This window comes from Onychostoma macrolepis, chromosome 15 (assembly GCF_012432095.1).
Source record: "Onychostoma macrolepis isolate SWU-2019 chromosome 15, ASM1243209v1, whole genome shotgun sequence".
NCBI classification, from domain to species: Eukaryota; Metazoa; Chordata; class Actinopteri; order Cypriniformes; family Cyprinidae; genus Onychostoma; species Onychostoma macrolepis.
Window position 1 is genome coordinate 27,890 of NC_081169.1, and position 19,707 is coordinate 47,596.

Below are 19,707 nucleotides of genomic sequence, written 5' to 3' on the forward strand. Positions count from 1 at the left end.
TGGCAAGGTTGACCTGAAGGTGATGGTCTTTCATCCAGCTAGAAATGTCAATCAGACAGGCTGCAATGCGAGCAGCAACCGTCGGATCATCTGGTTGGAATGAGAAGTAGAGTTGAGTGTCATCAGCATAGCAGTAATAAGAAATGCCATGCTTCTGAATGACCGATCCTAATGACGACATGTAGATGGAGAAGAGAAGTGGTTCAAGCACTGAGCCTTGAGGAACCCCAGTAGCAAGAAGTTGTGACTTTGAAACCTCACCCCTCCAAGACACCCTGAAGGACCTATCTGAGAGGTAAGATTCGAACCACAGGAGCGCGGTTCCGGAGATGCCCATCCTTCTGAGAGTGGACAGGAGGATCTGGTGGTTAACTGTGTCAAAAGCAGCAGACAGGTACAGTAAGATGAGTACAGAGGATTTGGAAGCCGCTCTTGCCAGTCTCAGGGCCTCTGTAATCGAGAGTAGGGCAGTATCAGTAGAGTGGACGCTTCTGAAGCCAGATTGGTTGTTGTCCAGAAGATTGTTCTGTGCAAGAAACAAAGAGAGTTGGTTGAACACAACTCGCTCAAGTGTTTTCTTCAAAGTGCTAAATCTAGAGAGGGTTTTTTAAGCAGTGGGGTTACCCGAGCCTGCTTAAATGCTGTGGGAAATGTACCAGTGTGAAGAGAGGTGTTGATAATGTGAGTATGCGCAGGTATGACTGAAGAAGAAACGGCCTGAAGGAGGTGAGTGGGGATAGGATCTAGTGGACAAGTAGTAGGATGATTGGAAAGGATGAGTTTGGAAACTTCTGTCTCCGAGAGAGGAGAGAAGGAGGTGAGAGAGTGTGTATTTGTCGTTATGAAGTTATCAGTTTGTGGTGTGAGGAATTGGTCAGTAATGGTTTTTGTTTTATTTGTGAAGAAAATTGCAAAGTCATCAGCTGTAAGAGTTGATGAAGGAGGGGGGGGAGGACAGAGAAGAGAACATTTTGAAAAGTGTGCGAGAGTCAGAACAGTTGTTGATTTTTGTTGTGGTAGTATGTCGTTTTAGCAGTGGAGACATTTGCAGAGAAGGAAGAGAGGAGTGACTGATATGCACTAAGGTCAGTAGAGTTTTTTGATTTGTGCCACTTCCTCTCTGCAGCCCTTGGTTTAGCGCGATGTTCACGGAGAACATCGGACAGCCAGGGGGCAGAGTGCGTGCTGGTCTGGATGAAAGGGGGCAAAAGTTGTCTAAGCAAGATGTTAGAGTGGAGCAGAGAGTGTCAGTAGCACTGTTTGTGTCCAGTGCTGAAAACTGAGAGGGTGAAGGAAGTGTGGATGAAACCACTGAGGAAAGGCAATATGCCTTATTTTCACAAGGTGTATTTTTTTTAACTGATTGCACTTTTAACAGCTACCCATTCAAGACTGTTTAGGTGATCGCTGTAATATGTAATGAGAACATTTCTTTTAATCTTAAAATCACATCAGTATGATCCTGCAGTTTAGAACTTCTAACAGTTAGTTCATTCATTCAGGATATATGTTTCAAATCACCCTTGATATATGTTGAATAATGATGTTACAATAATGTAGACTGCAGTTGTCTAATTAGAAAATACACTTACATTACCTAAAATCCATAATAGTATCTATCCAGTTTTGTGATGCCTTTGGAATTAGTTTTCTGCATGATTAAATGTCATCTGATCTTCATTACAAACAGACAAACACAGGGTGGCCAAATGGGTTCCCTAAGCAGGATTGTATTGTTGTGCCCCCTCCCTCAAATATTATGGAAGAAAACAATTTTAATAAAATATAAAAGTAAATAAACTGTAATTAAATTGTATTATTTACAATTACAATTCATCTATATGTCATCTATAGCAGTGGCTCCCAAACATGATCCAGGAGGCCCCCCAAAACTTCAAAAGTTTTTCAAAAGTTACCCCAAAAGTTGTCCATGTCTCCTTAATCAAACACACCTGATTCAGATCATCAGCTCATTAGTAGAGACTCCAAGACCTGAAATAGGTGTGTCAGATAAAGGAGATATGCAAAAAGTGCAGTGTTGGGGGGCCTCCGGGAGCGTGGTTGGGAACCACTGATCTATAGCAAAAAGGTGGCCAAAAATTAGAGATTAAGCGGATATTTGAATCAAATGTTGGGTCAATAGCCTATTAGACAAGGACGTGATCGTCCTGTAAGTGTAACAGCAGCAATTACCAGGCCTTTGGCTGCCTTTGCAGGCATTTGTAAAAAAAAAAAAAACAATGGACACCATCACAAAATTTGTAATGGTTTTACTGGTTATGGTAACTGGTCACCTTCTAAATCCTAATGGAATATGTCCCAAAACACACTACAGAATGTTTTTTAATGGTTAAAAGTTGATGGTTTGTAATGTTTGTAATGGTATTTGATTCATTTTTTCAGCAGGGTTGCCTCATTGTTTTTATATAATGCATTTTAAGTCATTTTAAAGGCTGTTGTTGGCTTAGGTTTGTTTTTATAACCACAAAAATAGTATCTTAATAATTCTTTGTCAAGTCAAGTCACCTTTATTTATATAGCGCTTTTACAATGCAGATTGTGTCAAAGCACTTAACAGTATCAAATTGGAGGATAGAGTGTCAGTAATGTATAATGATAAGATTAAACACTCAATTTTCAGTTAAAGGCATTTCATTATTGAATTCAGAGATGTCATTGTCTAGCTCAGTTTAGTTTAAATAGTAGCTGTGCAATCAAATCGGCGATAATCGCTAGAAATTAAGTGTCCCCAACTGAGCAAGCCAGAGGCGACAGCGGCAAGGAACCAAAACTCCTCTGTGACAGAATGGAGAAAAACCTTGGGAGAAACCAGGCTCAGTCGGGGCCAGTTCTCCTCTGACCAGACGAAACCCACAGTTCAAAAGTTTATATTTCTATTTTAATTTTGTTGCAATTTCTAACAATAGTAGTATTATGTAGTTAGGTATTTTATTATATTTTAGTTATTTTGTTATTTTTGGTTGATATATCTAGGGATATATCTCTGGGGGTCATCTGGGTGTCCTGGTCTCCGCTGACGATCAGGGCTGTAGACATCATCTCTTGGTGCTGATCCACCATCTGATCGGATACGGACTGAGAAACAGACTAGGAAAGAAACAAACAAATATTAGCGTAGATGCCATTCAACTGACGATGTAACGAGTACATCGTGTGTTATGGGGAGTGTTCGGTTCCGGTTGATCTAATTAATGCAGCCTAACAATCCTTTAACGGATTTGAATAATAGAAGCGTATTAATGCGTTATGTGTAAGCCAGGCTAAAGAGATGGGTCTTTAATCTAGATTTAAACTGACAGAGTGTGTCTGCCTCCCGAACAGTGTTAGGTAGACTGTTCCAGAGTTTGGGTGCTAAATAGGAATAGGATCTGCCGCCCGCAGTCGATTTTGATATTCTAGGTATTATCAAACGGCCAGAGTTTTGAGAACGCAGCGGACGTGGAGGACTATAATGCGATAAGAGCTCGCTCAAGTACTGAGGAGCTAAACCATTCAGGGCTTTATAAGTAATTAACATGTAAACTTTTCACTTTGTATATTATTATTATTTGAAGTAACAAAACCATGGTTAATTTGCGGTTCCCATGGCAACAAGAACCATGAATTTATTTTATTTTTTTTTATTCGTGTTAAAACCATGGCTACACAGTAAAACCTCCAGTGTTAAATCAACACTCCCAGTGTATATATAATCCACACTCAAAGTGTTCAAAAAGTAACACTGAAGCAGTGTTAAAGTTAATGAGGTAATTAGTGTAGTAATTGAGTGATGATTGAGCATTAATGAAGAACACCTGCTGTTAACAAACTGAACCATTGAAAGAAAGGAAACAAGAACAGAAAAAAGAGACGAGATGAGCAGAAATACAAGAACTACAACTGACTTCAGTCACAGCCTTCGATGAAATCAACACAAGATAAGATTTTTTCTGTTCTTCTTTTTCTTTCAATGGTTCAGTTTGTTAACAGCAGGTGTTCTTCATTAATGCTCAATCATCACTCAATTACTACACTAATTATCTCATTAACCTTTACACTGCTTCAGTGTTACTTTTTTAACACTCTGAGTGTGAATTATATATACAGTACACTGGGAGCGTTGATTTAATACTGGAGGGTTTACTGTGTGCTTTGCAGGACATGGAGGCGCCAGAGCGGGCACTTGCATTTTTTCTTGATAGTGGAAACAACTTAAAATATGCTGTAATTTTTGCTTATAAAGGTAAGAGTAATACATCATTCGGAACTGTAAAGGGTCTACTTTTATTTGTGTGCATTCACAATATCAACAAAATGTTGTGCTTTTATTAAAATAAATAGGAAAACAGATGCGCTTGCCGTCTCGTCTTGAATAGGAGCGCTTCACAATGATGAACCGAAACTCAACGAATTGAGTCACAAATATGCTAAATATATCTATAGAAAGCTTTAAATTACTACTTTAAAACGATATAATTCAAATCGAAAACAAACTCTTTCATTATGTAATCCATAAAGATGCATTTCTCTCTAAAGGCACGTCCAATGAGGAGATGGCCAGTCATTTTTCATCACCATCTAAAATATAAAAATAAGGAAAAGCCTAAAACAGGCCTGATTATATTTTTTACTGATTTTTATGTTGCTCTGCTCTGAATTCCTTAAAATTTTAAGGATTTTCTGGAATGCAATTTTGTCTGATGTGTGAATTATTTATTAGCCTGTTTTTAATCCATGCAGCAAAACAGCTTTTAAAATTACTTTATTGCATTCCAGATGATTTTAAAGAACTTTTCACTATAAATTTTACAGGTAGCTTGAATGTAAAACATTGTCATGAATTCGTTGTATTCCCATTTGTAAAATAGGCTACAAATTAATTGTTGTAGTCTAACCCGATCTCATGAAAGTGCATGTAGCAGATTTTCTCTTTCTATTTGAAGCAATGTTTATAAGTAGAAATTGACTTTGGCATGCAAAAGACTAATACATTCATTATTAATGGCATGGCTGGTTCAGTCGACAGAAATACGGGACACGGCCCTATAATTTACTGCTGAAATGAAATTTACAGGCGCCACTGCAGTTAAGCAACATCACACGAGCAAGAGAGCTGAATACCATCACGACTGAAAATGTGACGCTGGCCCAGGAAAAATCGACAGAACACCGGGGTTGACGAAGTGTTACAGGAATAGCTTTAAGAACTGAATTAAATTCCCTAAACTGTACAGGAAAACTGTAAGTTGACATGAATTGTTCGTAAGTTAAAAGATTCCCAGAATTGTCAAACATTTTTATAAGATGATTAATGTCTCTGAACCAACAACAACCTGAAAATTATTATAGGACGTAACGCGCTTGCGACGTCATCAGCAGGCGACACGTGTCATAACGCGGACCTGAGCTCGCGACGCGCACGAGTGACTGCAGCTCATAACAGGTTTGTGGAGTTTAATAATCGTTGTTTGTGTGAAGCAAAATGAAAAGATTCTAATTATCGCTAACAAGAATATAAAAGCAGAGCACATTTGATTCGTTATCCAGGTTATGGTGAAAAGGCTCAATGAAGACGACTGACGTTCACGTTTAATGTGTTTACAATTTGCTCCATTGCTTGAAGAAGCTTCACTCAGTACTTAAGCAGCTTTTTACTTCCAAAACTCGCTCAACCCCCCCAAAACATTCTGAGAATAAGCTCTTTCTACGATAACACTGGGAACAACTCTCTCAGAAAGCATATATACAATGCCAAATAACACAAAGACAAAAAGAACACTGACAATAATCAGCACCTCGTTAGTTAATATATGGTTAAGAGAATGTGTGGAGCAGCTCAAATATAGACGTTTTAAATCATTTTGGTCAATACATAATTCTTACATTTCCATAGGTGCTATTTCATATTTTTCATGACTTTATTATAAAATGTGCAAAAGAGTCATAAAGATGAAGTAGCTATGAATAATGCGTTGCTTATGACAGCCTGATATAATGGCTGCACTGTTGCATCACTGATCTACACAACTATTAAGCTTTTTAAGAGTCTGCCTGTTTGTTTGCAAAAATAAAAATAATTAAATATGTCAAATAAATCTTTAATGTCATTGTGCAAACAGTGTCCCACCAAGTCATGGAATGGCATTGTTGAGTAAATTATGACAGTTTTTATTTTTAAGTTTAAGGCAAATATTCCAGCATATTGAAGTCTTACAGTTCTGTAAATCCAGTTTTAGATTTGTAATTTGAATAGAATTTCAAAAATGGACCTTGAAATGGATTTGTAAAATTTCCCCCTCATATTCCAATCATATATGCACAAAAATCTGATTTGAACTTACTTATGCATCTCGGCTGACCGTAATCTCCAAAAACACATCTAATACCAACTGGAAAATAGAGCCCAAGAGACTTAAGAGATACTTTTTAAGCATGACTACAAAGCAGATCACTCTCCCTTTTTAAAATGGGATCAAATACATAAATTATATTTGTTTTATTTAACATATTTAATTATTGCAGGTTTGCATAATATTCTGAGTTTGCATTTCACTGTTTTTATTGATTTTGAGGAATACTGAATGTGTTTTAGTGCAGGTGAGATGAGTAAACACATGATCTTACTGTAGTTCTAGACTAAATATCAACATGTTCTTACTCCTGATTTCTCTCAACACCAGAGCTGTCAGTCAATACATGAGAAACACAGTAACTGGTGTGACTTATTAGAAAATGTAACTCAGATATTTCCTTCTAAATTAAGAAGTAATGCATTACTTTACTAGTTACTTGGGAAAAGTAATCTGATTACATATCTCCCAACACTGGTGTTGACTCTGTTTGTGTGTGAAATGTAGGATGTCACGCTTATGGACTGGCGGTCATGCCTCACCTGTGCTTTGCGCTGGAGTTTCCTCTGAATCAGAGCATATGGTGGCAACCGGAGCAGAAGCAGGTGAACTGACCCTGTGGAGTCACGACGGATCGCCCGTCTCTAAACTGCACCTGAGCGCTGATGATGATGTCACGTGCGTCGCATTCTCACCGCCGACCCCCTGCGTGCTGTACGCCTCACATGGACGGACGGTTAGTGTACTAGACACCAGGAACCTGAAGACGGCTGTGACCGAGCTGACAGACGTGGGTGAGGAGGAGATAAACTGGCTGTCTGTGAACGAGAGCGGTGCTCTGCTCGCTGCGGCGGATGATTCCGGAGCCGTGAGAGTCATTGATCTACAGCTGAAGAAAGTCATCAGGACGCTGCGGAAACACGACAACATCTGTTCGTCTGTGACCTTCCGACCTCACCGGCCTCAGAGTTTAGTGTCTGCAGGACTCGACATGCAGGTAAGACACAAAGACGGTGATTGTGCAAACGTGTGATGGGCTAAGCCCCACATGAAGTGTAATCTGCTGTTCATCAGAGTAATGCACAGCAGCCACTTTTTCTATTTTGAATGATACGTCTGTTTCTGTGAAGTGGCTTGAGGAGTGCAGTTTTCTTTGTGTTAAAGTACCCCAATTATAGATTTTTGAAAATGACCTTTCATGCAGTGTGTAACACAGCTCTAAGTGAATGAAAACATCCTGCAAAGTTTTAAATCTGAAAGTGCACCGTGTATAAAGTTATTGTCTCTCAAAAGAAAGAATCGACTCTGAATCATTGAAACGATTCGTTTTTAAAACGAATCCCAAGTCGTTTCATGTTGATGTCGAATACATTAGCATATTGCCGCCCACTTGTTGTGCGCACAGACCCGGGAAAACTTGATTTCCTTGTTGCCACTAGGTGCCGCTTTTGGAGCGTTAAAAATAGCAGTTTCCTGGTAACGCTGTACACAAAGCAGCACTGCACTCACAAACACTGCTTTAAATGAAATCGACCAATCACAGCAGATTAGCATCTCGCAAAGGATGGGTTTGAAAAAATGAATCGTTGAGCGAATCGTTTGGGAGTCATTGAGCAAATAAGGTCAAAATAAATGCATATTATAAGACAATGAAAGTGTTTTTTGACCTTGCATGCATGTCAACCTGTTGTTGGGGATCTCAAAACCAAAATATGAACCTTGATTACCCATAATTGGGGCACTTTAAGAAAAGGATGATTTCTTTGACATGTTCCACCCTGACATTAAAGGAAACCTAATATGCCCCTTTTTACTAGATGTAATATAAGCAGTACCGTTTCTAGGCATAGGCAAGCTAGGCGGTCGCTTGGGGCGCCAATGAGCGCACGTACTGCCGCTACATTTTAACAGGGTTGAGATCAAGAGTGGCACGGACACCCTGAAATATGATTGTTGCCCCCACTGGATCCCCAACACAATTGGGCTAGAGGACTGTCATTCTGACGATGCCTGTATGCCATTGGATCAGAGCGCTGTCAGTGCTGCCTCTGATTGTTGCATCATGCAAAATTTGCTAATAGGGATTTCGCCTAGGGCATCAAAATGACTAGAAACGGCCCTGAATATAAGAATGTGTCTGTGGACTGTGCTTTTACAGCTCGTTCCTCAGATACTTTTCTAAAAAACATCTGTTTGGTTTTGATTATCATGTCTATCGCGCTGAAATCAAATCATTTTAAAACATACAAGTTTAAACTTCTGATATACGGTTTCCTGAGCGCACACATCTGAAGCCCACGCACAGAAAGCGGCTGTCACACAGCATGTGAGGACTAAACTAAGATCTCTTTCATGTCTTATTGCGCTTAAACTGTCAAATACGCACAAGGTTATGTTAAAAACAAACGCGTTTTTTCACAAGCTTGCAGAGAAAGGCTTACTGGGTTGTTCTTTTTCACGGTTTCTGGGTTGGTAGATGCACTGGGGACCAATTATAGCATGATATGTCACCTTTAAAGTCAGGGTGGGACATGTAAAAAAAAAAAATCATCCCTTTCTTGTCAGTATCGTTGAAGCTATATCCTTCTGGGTAGCACTTTAACATATGTCAAAGCAGCCCTTCAGACCACCCTTTTGAAGGTTTATGGTTAAAGTAATTAGTGTTATTTTAACATGACTACCAATATATCAACCTCTCCTAGTTAACATGCAAATTAATATACTGCTAATGCAAGATTAGTCTCAGCCTCAGACATCACGCCCACGGACCGCTGGCTGAACGTCTGATGCATATGGCACACAAAAGTGGAAACACTTTATTAGTTTCGAAGTCGTCGTCGGATTGGTTGAATTATACAGGATTTCCAGGAGACGTGTGTGTCGCGATCTTTAATGTTCTGCCTGGAAACAAAGATGACATGATGCCAAACCCCCTCACGAAAGAGGAAAAACGTTGTGTTTACAACTGTGACGACGAGCGCTTATCAGGATCAACTAAACGCTGAATTTTCAAAAGTATGTGAAATATTTAAAGTTCGCGGCATAGAATCTTTAAAATACGTCTGAGTTCATTATTGATGCGACATTTCCACGCCCAAAACGTGACGCTGAAGAAAACGAACTGTGATTGGTTGTTTGACATGTCGGTCAAACGGCCTCATTGGCGGGCCTTGACCAGTGAAAGCTGCCATGGTTATGAGTGTTGTTGTGAAGGATTATTGTTTAAGGCTGTAATCAGTTATGTTTCATGAATAAATAAAAAAACAAACAAAAAAAAAACAGTGCATCAGAATTATTTGTTCACAAATCGGAGCATCTAACGACATAATATCTGATGAATATATTTGAGAGATGACAATATCTCCTGCTTTAAAAAGATTGACCTTCCTGAGGTGCTTTTATAGTTTTGCATGACTTGCATATCATATGCCTCTTGTCAGCTACTCCTATATTGTTTTCATACTTCACATAAAAGTACAGCCTGGTGAAGTTTGTACATACAGCACTCTCAAATTGTGTCTCAAACATGTTACTTTTGCACATAAGATGTAAATTGCGCCCTCTGTTGTATGCTCGAAGTAGTGAAGAATAAAGCAACAGGGAGACTTATGATTAACGGGTAATTTCGTTTTTGATCATGGTAGCAAAATGGAAAAGTGTAAAAATGTTTTCTGTCCAAATTTACCACAGTATGTTTTGTTTTATTTATTAATTATTTTTATTTTTTTTGGTTTGTCATTTTAGTTTAGAGGACCAATTCTCGCTATTAATCGCTTATTAGTATTTATAAAGCACATTCTGCATGACCATATTCTACATCCCTAATCCTACCCAACCTAAACTTAACAACTAGGCTACCTTACTATTAATAAGCAGCAAATTAGAAGTTTATTGAGGCAAAAGTCGTAGTTAATGGTTTGTTACTAGGGAGAACTGGATCTTAAAATAATAAAAAAAAAAAATTTTTTTAAGGCCTGCATGGGGGGCCTTTTAATGGATATTAAAAAAGAAAAGTTTATTAAGAACCAAACTCTAAAAGGATATTAAGATATCTTTAATACTACTTGAGTTACAAGCACACAAACTTTGGAAAAATAATATTTGTCATTTGGACAAGTCTGTTCTAAGCAGTTGTTTTAATAGAGGGAAACAAGATACATTTCTAGTGTCAATTATTATTTGTTCTTCACACATTCCTCTTTAAAAGGAAAAAAAAGTATCAAGTGTATGTAAAGTGAGTGGGAATATATTGTTAAATTGTACACATTTTCAGTGGTCAAAAACTAAATGTGGGTCAGAGGCGTATTTAGATACCAATATCTCTGGAACTGAACAATGCAGGGCCTTAAAATTAAGATGCCAAAAAGAAAAGTTTAAGATCTAAAAGGTCAGTAAGATATATTTAATTGAGTTACAGGCAAACATGGAGAAAAAAACTTGACTGGTGCATGGATTGCTAAAGTCCGCATATTTTATTAATAGAACTGCTGCTATCTTTCTAAAGTCATTTTACTCCCCTGTAGTTTGGCTCTGAATCTCAGGTGAAAATTGTCATTTTGACCCCCCCTCTACAAAATAGAAGAAGATTTACTGAGCAATCCACTATGACATTTATTACTTTGGCTTTCTTTTTTATTTGTGTACGTGTTTCACCAGAAAAAGTCAAATTTGAGCCGGGGATCTCTAATTGAGTTGACAAAGAATTAACCTGCTTTTTTTTTTTTTTTTTTTACAATTGGGTGACCAAGGAAAGCGCCACCTGCTGTCAGAGAGTGAATTTGCGTTCTCATTCTGACAGTCTGCTGTTTTTGTTTCATGCAGATGTTTTATGTACTATAATTTCACAAAGCTGAAGTCCGATTATACGATCTAATTTAAATCAGAACCTGCTCATTCTACATGTAGCATCTTTGTTTGGGTCATGATTAAAATGCAGTGGTTGCCTCTAATTTTAAATGGCTACAGATACTCATATTTTCTCATATTACTCATGCTTTGATTCTTTCCTATGTTTTGCTTAAATTAATTAAATATAAAAAAACAAAACTGAAATTAGTATCGGAATAGGCCCATTTGCTTGTAAAACATCTGCAATCTGATCCAGCCTTGAAAAATCGAGATTGTAATGCTGAATGAAATAATTAGTTTGGTTTGTGTTTCCCATCTTGCAGGTATTGCTGTGGGACCTGCCAAAGGTGCGTCCGCTCTGGACCTACAGTCTGCAGGACACACAGGAAGAAGATGCTCATCCGCAGAGAGCGGGGCAGATGTTCAACCCTCCTCTCGCACACTGCGTTGATGTCTCGTCCTGCGGTAACGTGTTTGCCTGTGCTGCTGAGGATGGCTACATCCACCTCCTGCGGGTGTCTGAGGACTCCAGGCTCAGGGAACGAGGGATGTTCAAGGCTCATTGTCAGGGAGCATCGCAGGCTCACTTCATCAGCTTCCTGTCCCATCCGTACTGGCTGGCCACCGGAGGAAACGATGGCCTCGTGGCTCTCTGGGACCTCAGTGAAGAGGCTCTGGTGGCCAATGAGAGGAAGCGTAAGAGCCGCAAAAAGAAACCTAAAGCCAGAGCGAAGGCAGTCTCTCAAGTTCAAGGAAGTGACAAAAACCAGAAACAACAGATGAGTGCTGAGGAAGCAGAAGCTGGCAGTGCTTCCTCCAGTTCAGGAAAAACCCTGCCAAAACTGTCTTTCAACCACGGGGAGAAGGTGAACTGGGTTTGTCCAGCTGTGTTAAAGGGAAAGCCGAGTCTGCTGGTAACAGACCAAAGTTCCAGTCCGTCTTTGTATTCGCTGGATGAACTATAATGTTTGGGAATGTAATCTGTCTGTAAAAATTTCATTAAAATTATGTTAGCTTCATGCTAGATTTACAGTTTAGATTATGCCTTTCTCAGTCATTTATTGCTCTGATTTTGGCAATTTTCAGGAGTTGTTTTTTTTTTTCCTGCTTGTTTGACCAAATTTAGTTCGAGGTGAACTGAAGAGTTTGTGAAGATGAGTTGGAGAAATGAGCAGTATGTCCGTAAAAACTACTTTTGCAGAGTTTCTGTCATGTGCATCCAAGAGATACTGTACTATCCCATAAGGCCATGGGAGAGAATTTGTAAATGGCAGGAAAGCACAATTGATGTTGTAGATCACCTGACAATGATAACATGGAAGATGCATTAAGTCCAGAAGTATGGATACTGCAGAACAATGGCAAATTTTCATAAGCAAAAAAGAGAACACTTTGGTTTTATATTCTGTGAGGTAAATTTGTGTTATAATAATGCTTTATAATAAAGAAATATAAAAAAGTGCATATGCTAAAATCCAAGCCAAAGTTTATATTTACAAAAGCTGTCTTTGAAATGGAAAAGTGCTTAGCACCACAGAAGGGTTCTAAGCAGATATACACACTTTTCCTCGTTGCAGAGTCTGAGTTCTGCAGGTGTTTGGAAATCTAAGCAGCTCTTGCTGTTCAAGGCAGAGATCTGAAACCATTCAGCTGTGCACAACTTCAAGATCATTTGCAAAGATGTGTGTATATTCATTTCTCTGAATCACATATGCACACTTGAGAAATTACTTTAGATTAAATGCAGGATGGTTTCTACATAACATTTTATAAACAAGGCCCTGTATAACTATATTATTGTGTGTCATCTGCACTCTTATGCCCACTGGAGCCTCAGCAGTAGGGTACGCATACAGAAAATACTTCTGAAATAAACTGACCCTGGGTCAGAGAATAATTTGTAATGGCTACTTAACCTGAAAGTACCTTAGTTATTGGAACCAAAAATTGTGGTTACCTATCTACTCTAAGGAAACTTGTCTCCTTGGAAGATGCTTAACCTCATTTAAGGAATATACTCAAGAACCTGGACTTGACCTAAAAGTCTAAAGTGCGATTTCACCATCTGTCAGAGTGCTGACACTATTGTTTTGAGTCTTATTACCTCCATTATATTGTATGCGCTTTACAGACATTCTTATCAAAAGACTTTAAATCAACCCCATGCCACACAGAGCTTAACTTGTTTTGAACTTGAAAGCTCCGGTAAAACAGAGTTCAAAGTACAGCTTAAACATTTGAATTTTTTAGCCACAAAACTCTGGAAAAGCACCATGAAAACAAGCAGTCATAAGCAAACTTTAATATAATTTACACTCACACTTGCCTCTAGCAAAACAAAATACAACACAGTTGAATAGACGTAAAATGTTGACCTGGCTCCAGTTTTATCTCAAAAAGAGCCCTGAAGTGAAAACAATAAGGCAAGGAAAAGCAACTAGAAGTGCCAACGTTTTCATTCATACAATATACACCGATTCTGGTTGAACACACAATGTGCTGTATCTGTTAGGACATGCTGTATACTCTTGGATTAGTGCAACAATACTGAAGAAAGAAAAAAAATCCAAAGATCACAAAAAAAATGCTCTACATTACAAGTTTATGAATTAGCTTGATTCTAATTGTCAAGATTTAAGCTCTTCAGAGCTTGGCCAGGCACTTCTCTAGAGCGTCGATATCAGCATCTCCATCGCTTCCACGTGCGCTGCACTCAATGAACTCCACCCGATTGGGCAGCTGAGAAAACTCGAAATCTTTGCCTTTCTTACCCAGATACACAGAACCCCCAACAGCCCCGTCCTGAGAGGAGAGAGCTGCAGATCGCGTCAGTCTCAGAGTATTCCTGTGGAGAAGAGACAAACCTACGATCAATCTGTTACAAGTAACGGCAAAACATGACACCCAGTGTTGGGGAGAGTTACTTTTAAAAGTAATGCATTACTCCCTAAAAAACTAACTAATTATGTTACTTTTTATGGCAAGTTAAGAGTTACATTACTTTTGCGTTACTTTTTAAATCTGGGCAGGGCTTGCTTGTTGGTTTTTAATATAAAAACGTTCTCTTTTTGGCAAACTTAAAAGCCCTTTTACACCAAAAGTGAAATTAATAAGCCTCAGGCTGAAGGAAAAGTAAATTAACGTCTGTACAGTAGAACACAGAAGAAAAAAGTTCAACACTCTTCAGCAATAATGAAAACTAAAGCACAAATGTTTCTCTAGAGTAATTTTTGCTTATTAGTACGGTTGAATTGGATCAAAGTTCAGCAGCAAAGACATAGGTTAATAAAATGGGATTAAATACATAAAGGATAGGTGTTAATATTTAATTTTTGCAGGTTTGCGTCATATTCTGAGATGCATTTCATGGTTTTTATTCATTTTGAGGAATACATAATTTTTTTTTTTTTTTTTTGCAAGCGAGATAAATTAATGCACGTTCACATTTATTCTAGGACTACAGTAACATCTCACTCACGATTTCTCTCAACATGGGGACAGGAGAGCTGTCAATCAATAAATGGGAAAAAAGTAACTGGCGTTACTTATTTGAAAAAGTAACTAAATTTTTAAAAAGTCATGCGTTACTTTACTAGTTACTTGAAAAAAGTAATCTGATTACGTAACTGGAGTTAACACAGAAAAGCATCTTGCATGTAAACCATCTGCAAATTTACAAAGCCCACACCAACGCTAGTTCATCTCTCCAACAGAAAACACCTGAAACGTCTCGTTTCTAGTCCTGCCATTATTTCATGACTTTGCTACGTCACCGTGTTACACATTTGTATAATGCACTCCCTCAAACAACAGTTGGGCAAGCGATTTCACTATGTCGAGGGCATACATTTTTTATTGATTTACAATACCAACGTCATAGTTACCATAGATGTAATGATGTTTATAGCTGAATCTCTGAGTGGGTGACCAATCAAAGCAGACTGGGCTTTTTGAAGTACAGGCTTTAAAGAGACAGGAGCTAAACAGAGCGTTTCAGACCGAGGCTAAATACTGTTACTCATGTAAAAGCATTCTAGCAGACCCCCAAAATAATATTATGCACTTGTAAATGAGCATGATATGGGCACTTAAACAGAAATGAGTGAATACTCACATCTCCTTCTCCAACTGCTGCTGAATTAATTTAGCTGATTTTGCCATAGTGATATCTACAATAAAGAAAGACAAACATCCCTCTATTCACATACATGTATTCTTGAAAAGCACATGTATTCTTTGCACGTATTTATTAAAGAAAACATTTTTATGAAATTACTGGTGTGCAGCATTCAGACCGACTTCTTATTAAAGCAAGTTTGGTTTGTGTATTTATTTCACCAAAGCACATGATGCTCTGTTTTCTCTTTGGTGTAAGGGTATTTATTTCATAGGCTAATTCTCACATCAAGATACTGTATATCACATATTAAAAGCACCATGGACTGCATTTAATTGAGAATGTTAAATTCATCAATAACCTTGTTTGTTGCAGGCTACCAGAACTGTTGGGGCATTTTTTGCCACTATGTTGTCTGTGAGGATGGAGTAGAAAAACTCAGCCACATCTCTGACGTCCTTCTGGAAGATGCTGCTGTCCACCACAAACACAATGGCTCTGCAACACAACGGAGCAGCGAAAATCAATGAAAGACGTTTCAGTCACTCAACCAAGAGGCTGTCCAAGAAAATGGTCTTTGTCTGAACATCTAGCAGCTAGAAGTACTGATACGTGATTGAACGCTTATTTACTCTGACTGGTGTGAATGGTGGTTGGACTAAATAGACAGCGAAGTCACAGACATAGAACTCAACGGATCAAGCAGCTGTCTATGATGCATCTTCAGGAACACAGAATCTGAGAAGATCCACAAAAATACTGGATAATATAAGATAACAACATGGCGTAAGATTAGGTTTAGGGGTAGGCTCAGGGTTGTAGTTATAATAACTACATTGTATGTACATGTGGAACAGGGCAGTAAAATAAAGTGCTACTAATGTATTAATATATGCGCCACATAGTCCAAACAAATTACTGGGGATGGGATGCTTTTGATTACAAGGGCACATTAATAAAAAAAAATTAAAATGTGCACAAATAATTTATAAATCAGCATTCCATAAAAAAAATTTCATGGCAAATTTATAAAGAAATCACAGGCTCATAGTTTCAACAGATTTGGACTTAAATTTTGGGAAAAGTTTATTCTAATAATTTAATTGCTGTTTGCATCACCTGTGTATTTGATGCCGTTTCAAATTCTTTGTTTTTATGTGCATGAGATAAAAGAGCAGTGCATACACTTCTGACCTCTGTCTTGCATGTATACACATGTATTATATTTGTGCATTAAGTATGTGTGGACTTTCCTTTGTCTCTAGAGCAAGAGTGAAATTGTGTCTGTGGTACACAGGGCTCATGGACTGCAAAGACTTCAGCAGTCCCACATCCACTGTCCAACGCCAGCTGACAACTAATGTGAGAAAAGCTCATCTCTGACTGATTGCTTAGTTTGCTTTAGCAGTTCAAAGATTACAAGAAATTGGGCTGTTCCCCATATTACAGAAAGCCAGCCTGTCATCATGTGAATGTTCCCGCAGTGAGCAGGATCGGAGGAACCCGTTCTTTCCATTCAAAAGTTTCCACGCAACTAATACTCTCATCGAGTATGAACAGGCCTTCATGCAGTCAGAATGCAATCAGAAAAGCTCATATTTATCTTCATTCTTCATAACTCACCGAGCCACGACCTTGTACTTCTCCACAATCTGAACTCTTAAACTTTCATGACCAGGAACATCGATAAGAGTCCAGCTGCCGCCCTGCGATATCAAAAACGTTCTTCCATTAAACCTTCAGTGTGTCACTTTGCCAATTAACTCGTATGTTTGAAATCCACTTAGGTGCCTCGTAACATCAAATGCACACAGTTGTAATGATATTAAACAACTTACTCTGTCATTTTTGCTCTTGTATGTTGCACTGTTCTCTGTGATGGACGTCTGAGTTCTTACAAACTTCCCTAGTAATAACTGGAAAAACACTGCAAATCATTTCCAATCTAATGACTGTATTGTGGAAGAGTAGAGCAAGCAAGCGTGTGTCGTTTAATCTTTTTATGAAAACTGAGTAACTCACTTGAGTGAACAGAAGAGTTTTCCCGGAGTCACAGAGTCCCAGCAGCAGCACAGCGTTCCTCACTTTACTGGAGCCCCAAAAATTCCCAAAGAACACTAAAGTTTCAGAAAAAGAATGTGTCAATTTGAAAAAAAGTCAACCATAAAAGCTGTCTGCATTTTGGGTTTGAACTTCTTCTCTGCATCATATCAACAGGTCACTGCACTATAAACAGTGTTCGGTTTCAGAAATGTCAAACTTTTTGCTATGCAAGGACTTATCGTGTACCGTCAGACAATCGGTGTCACAAAATCATCGTCTGTTGCTTTATTGTCAGTAAACCAAGTCAGTGACTAAACGGTCAACTTTACATTGTTCCTCTTAGAAAATCTGGTATACAAATTTTGATTCATTATATACAGAGAGCGAACAAAGAACTCTCCTTTTATAATGTATATAATCGAGTATCACTTAAGTTCTAAATTTGTGCATTTGTGTGCTCAACAGACATAAGTGCACTGTAAAAAAAAAAAAAAATTTTTTAAATTGTTGAGCCAACTTAAAATTAAGGCAAACAGCTTCAGCAGATTTTTGAGTTCTCAACTTGCTTTAAGTTTATACAACAAAAAGTTGAGACAATTCAAAAATATCCTACAAAAATAAGTTGAGCAAACTCAAAAATCTGCTGAAGCTGGTAAAAAAAAATTATTTTTAAGTTCGCTCAACTTTTTTTTTTTTTTTTTACAGTGTGTTGTACTTAAGTCTTACAGACAATACGCTCCCTAAGTGTTTAATCAGGCGGCTAAAATCAGGATAAATGGCCTTTAATTTCTAAAATATAAAATATGACAGCTTTTGACGTAAAAATCCTACACTGTAAAAAAAAAAAGAAAGTTGAGCGAACTTAAAAAAATTTTTTACCAGCTTCAGCAGATTTTTTGAGTTTGCTCAACTTATTTTTGTAGGAGATTCTCACATTTTTGTTGTATAAATTTAAAACGACAAGTTGAGAAAACTCTGCTGAAGCTGGTTGCCTTAAAATTTTAAGTTGGCTTTTTTTACAGTGTACTAAAATTATAAATACATCTCAGAAACATTAGGGTTTTTTTAAGCAGTTCATTCCCCATTTAAGGGAGAGAAATGATTCAAAATGTTTTAACATTATCACGGAATCACAGAAGGTGAAATCATGGCAAGGGAAAATAATTTCAAAAATTATTATTGACACAATTTAAAATGTATAATAAACAGTTCATATTGAAATATCAGGGTTCACAATTACCACTCAATTACAGCACTGGGGAAAATTAAGCACTTGAGGTAAAATCTGCTGTAAAGGGAGAATGTTTTCAATAAACAATGCCTTGAAAAGTTATTGTTTGTCAATTACCTTCTGCCAACTGAATCAAATCAGTATTGTGTTGCCTATAAAACAGTCCTTTCTCAAGTACACTTGCACAGAGTCTGCAGGTATGTTATTCCAGGAATCTCTTGCAGTGAATTGAAGCTTTGGTCTGAACTGTATGTTCATGTAATCTCAGTGATGGGGAGATCAGATCAGAGTCAAAACATCTGTTACAAGACTGCTCCTTCATACAAACATGTGACTGTTTATTGGGATTTGAACCCTCGTAAATGTGAAACACCTAAGACACGTGCACAGTCTAGATGCAAACAACAACAATAATAATAACAGTTATGCTGACTACTTCTAATAATGTGTTGTGTGAATGTTTGCTTTGATATGCCTCTTGTCTTGATTGAGGCCATCTCTGACTGTTTTTCTTACCGACAGTGACAACCACGAGCAACAAAGCCACAAATATCCCGATGATGAACACGGCTTCTTCGCTCTGAATCTCTTTCAAGAAGCTCTCCATGAACTGGTCCTCGGAGAAATCTTCCAGATCGACATGAATCTTCTCGTCCATGTTTGCAGGCGCGTGAAGCCAGCAGGAGACAGCGGAAGTGGATGACACGTGTACTTCACGAGCTGCGTTCTACTACGGTGACGACTTGCGTCATGAATATTAATAAGCTTACGCTGCATTGAAGGGTTGAGGAGCGGAACATAATTAATGTTAATGAGCTAACCTTTACCATAGTAGCATTCGTTCATCTGACCATGGAAATAGAATACAATGATAACACAAAATACAATGTCGAATTCGCATAAAACGGGTCGGCCCGTAATATATATATTTTTAGAGACATATTGTGTTTTCTCATTCTGTAGTTTCAGTTCAAGGTCTGATGGATTGTTAGCGCGTTGACGCATTGTGTTACTTTTCTAATCGTTTACCAGGATGACCCAATCGCAATTGTTTGTAATTACCGTTTGGGCAATCCTTTCAAAAATTTAATTGAGATTGCTAGGGCATATTTTATTTT

General features: G+C 38.1%; 2 protein-coding genes across 5 annotated transcripts; one reads left to right on the top strand and one right to left on the bottom strand.

Annotated features, from left to right (window-relative positions):
* Positions 1-3,911: 3,911 nt before the first annotated feature.
* On the top strand, positions 3,912-12,235 carry wdr53 (WD repeat domain 53). 4 transcript variants are annotated; one of them, XM_058799662.1, is made up of 5 exons: positions 4,157-4,243; positions 5,075-5,241; positions 5,350-5,443; positions 6,858-7,347; positions 11,522-12,235. In XM_058799662.1, exons 4-5 carry the CDS (start codon positions 6,859-6,861, stop codon positions 12,161-12,163), a joined length of 1,131 nt encoding a protein of 376 aa, XP_058655645.1. In that variant the 5' UTR covers positions 4,157-4,243; positions 5,075-5,241; positions 5,350-5,443; position 6,858; the 3' UTR covers positions 12,164-12,235. The 4 variants fall into 4 exon arrangements, with proteins under 4 accessions (XP_058655648.1, XP_058655646.1, XP_058655645.1 ...); XM_058799665.1 differs by lacking the exons at positions 5,075-5,241; positions 5,350-5,443 and adding an exon at positions 3,912-3,936; XM_058799661.1 differs by lacking the exon at positions 5,075-5,241 and having other exon boundaries at positions 4,166-4,243.
* Positions 12,236-13,483: 1,248 nt separating this feature from the next.
* On the bottom strand, positions 13,484-19,329 carry srprb (SRP receptor subunit beta). The gene is made up of 7 exons (XM_058799666.1): positions 19,106-19,329; positions 17,338-17,432; positions 17,154-17,231; positions 16,939-17,021; positions 15,677-15,813; positions 15,313-15,367; positions 13,484-14,043 (listed from the first exon to the last, which is right to left on the bottom strand). The coding sequence occupies exons 1-7, from the start codon at positions 19,245-19,247 to the stop codon at positions 13,842-13,844; spliced, it is 792 nt and encodes a 263-aa protein (XP_058655649.1). The 5' UTR covers positions 19,248-19,329; the 3' UTR covers positions 13,484-13,841.
* Between the last annotated feature and the right edge of the window lie 378 nt (positions 19,330-19,707).

What these genes read in the sequence shown, in the direction of transcription:
- wdr53 (XM_058799665.1), top strand. Translation starts at nt 6,859, where the DNA reads ATGTCACGCTTATGGACTGGCGGTCATGCCTCACCTGTGCTTTGCGCT. An exon ending in CTGCAGGACTCGACATGCAG is followed by an intron (nt 7,348 to 11,521) that starts GTAAGACACAAA and finishes CCCATCTTGCAG; the next exon opens with GTATTGCTGTGGGACCTGCC.
- srprb (XM_058799666.1), bottom strand. Translation starts at nt 19,247, where the DNA reads ATGGACGAGAAGATTCATGTCGATCTGGAAGATTTCTCCGAGGACCAG. An exon ending in ACAAGAGCAAAAATGACAGA is followed by an intron (nt 17,022 to 17,153) that starts GTAAGTTGTTTA and finishes TTGATATCGCAG; the next exon opens with GGCGGCAGCTGGACTCTTAT. An exon ending in AAGTACAAGGTCGTGGCTCG is followed by an intron (nt 15,814 to 16,938) that starts GTGAGTTATGAA and finishes GTTGTGTTGCAG; the next exon opens with AGCCATTGTGTTTGTGGTGG.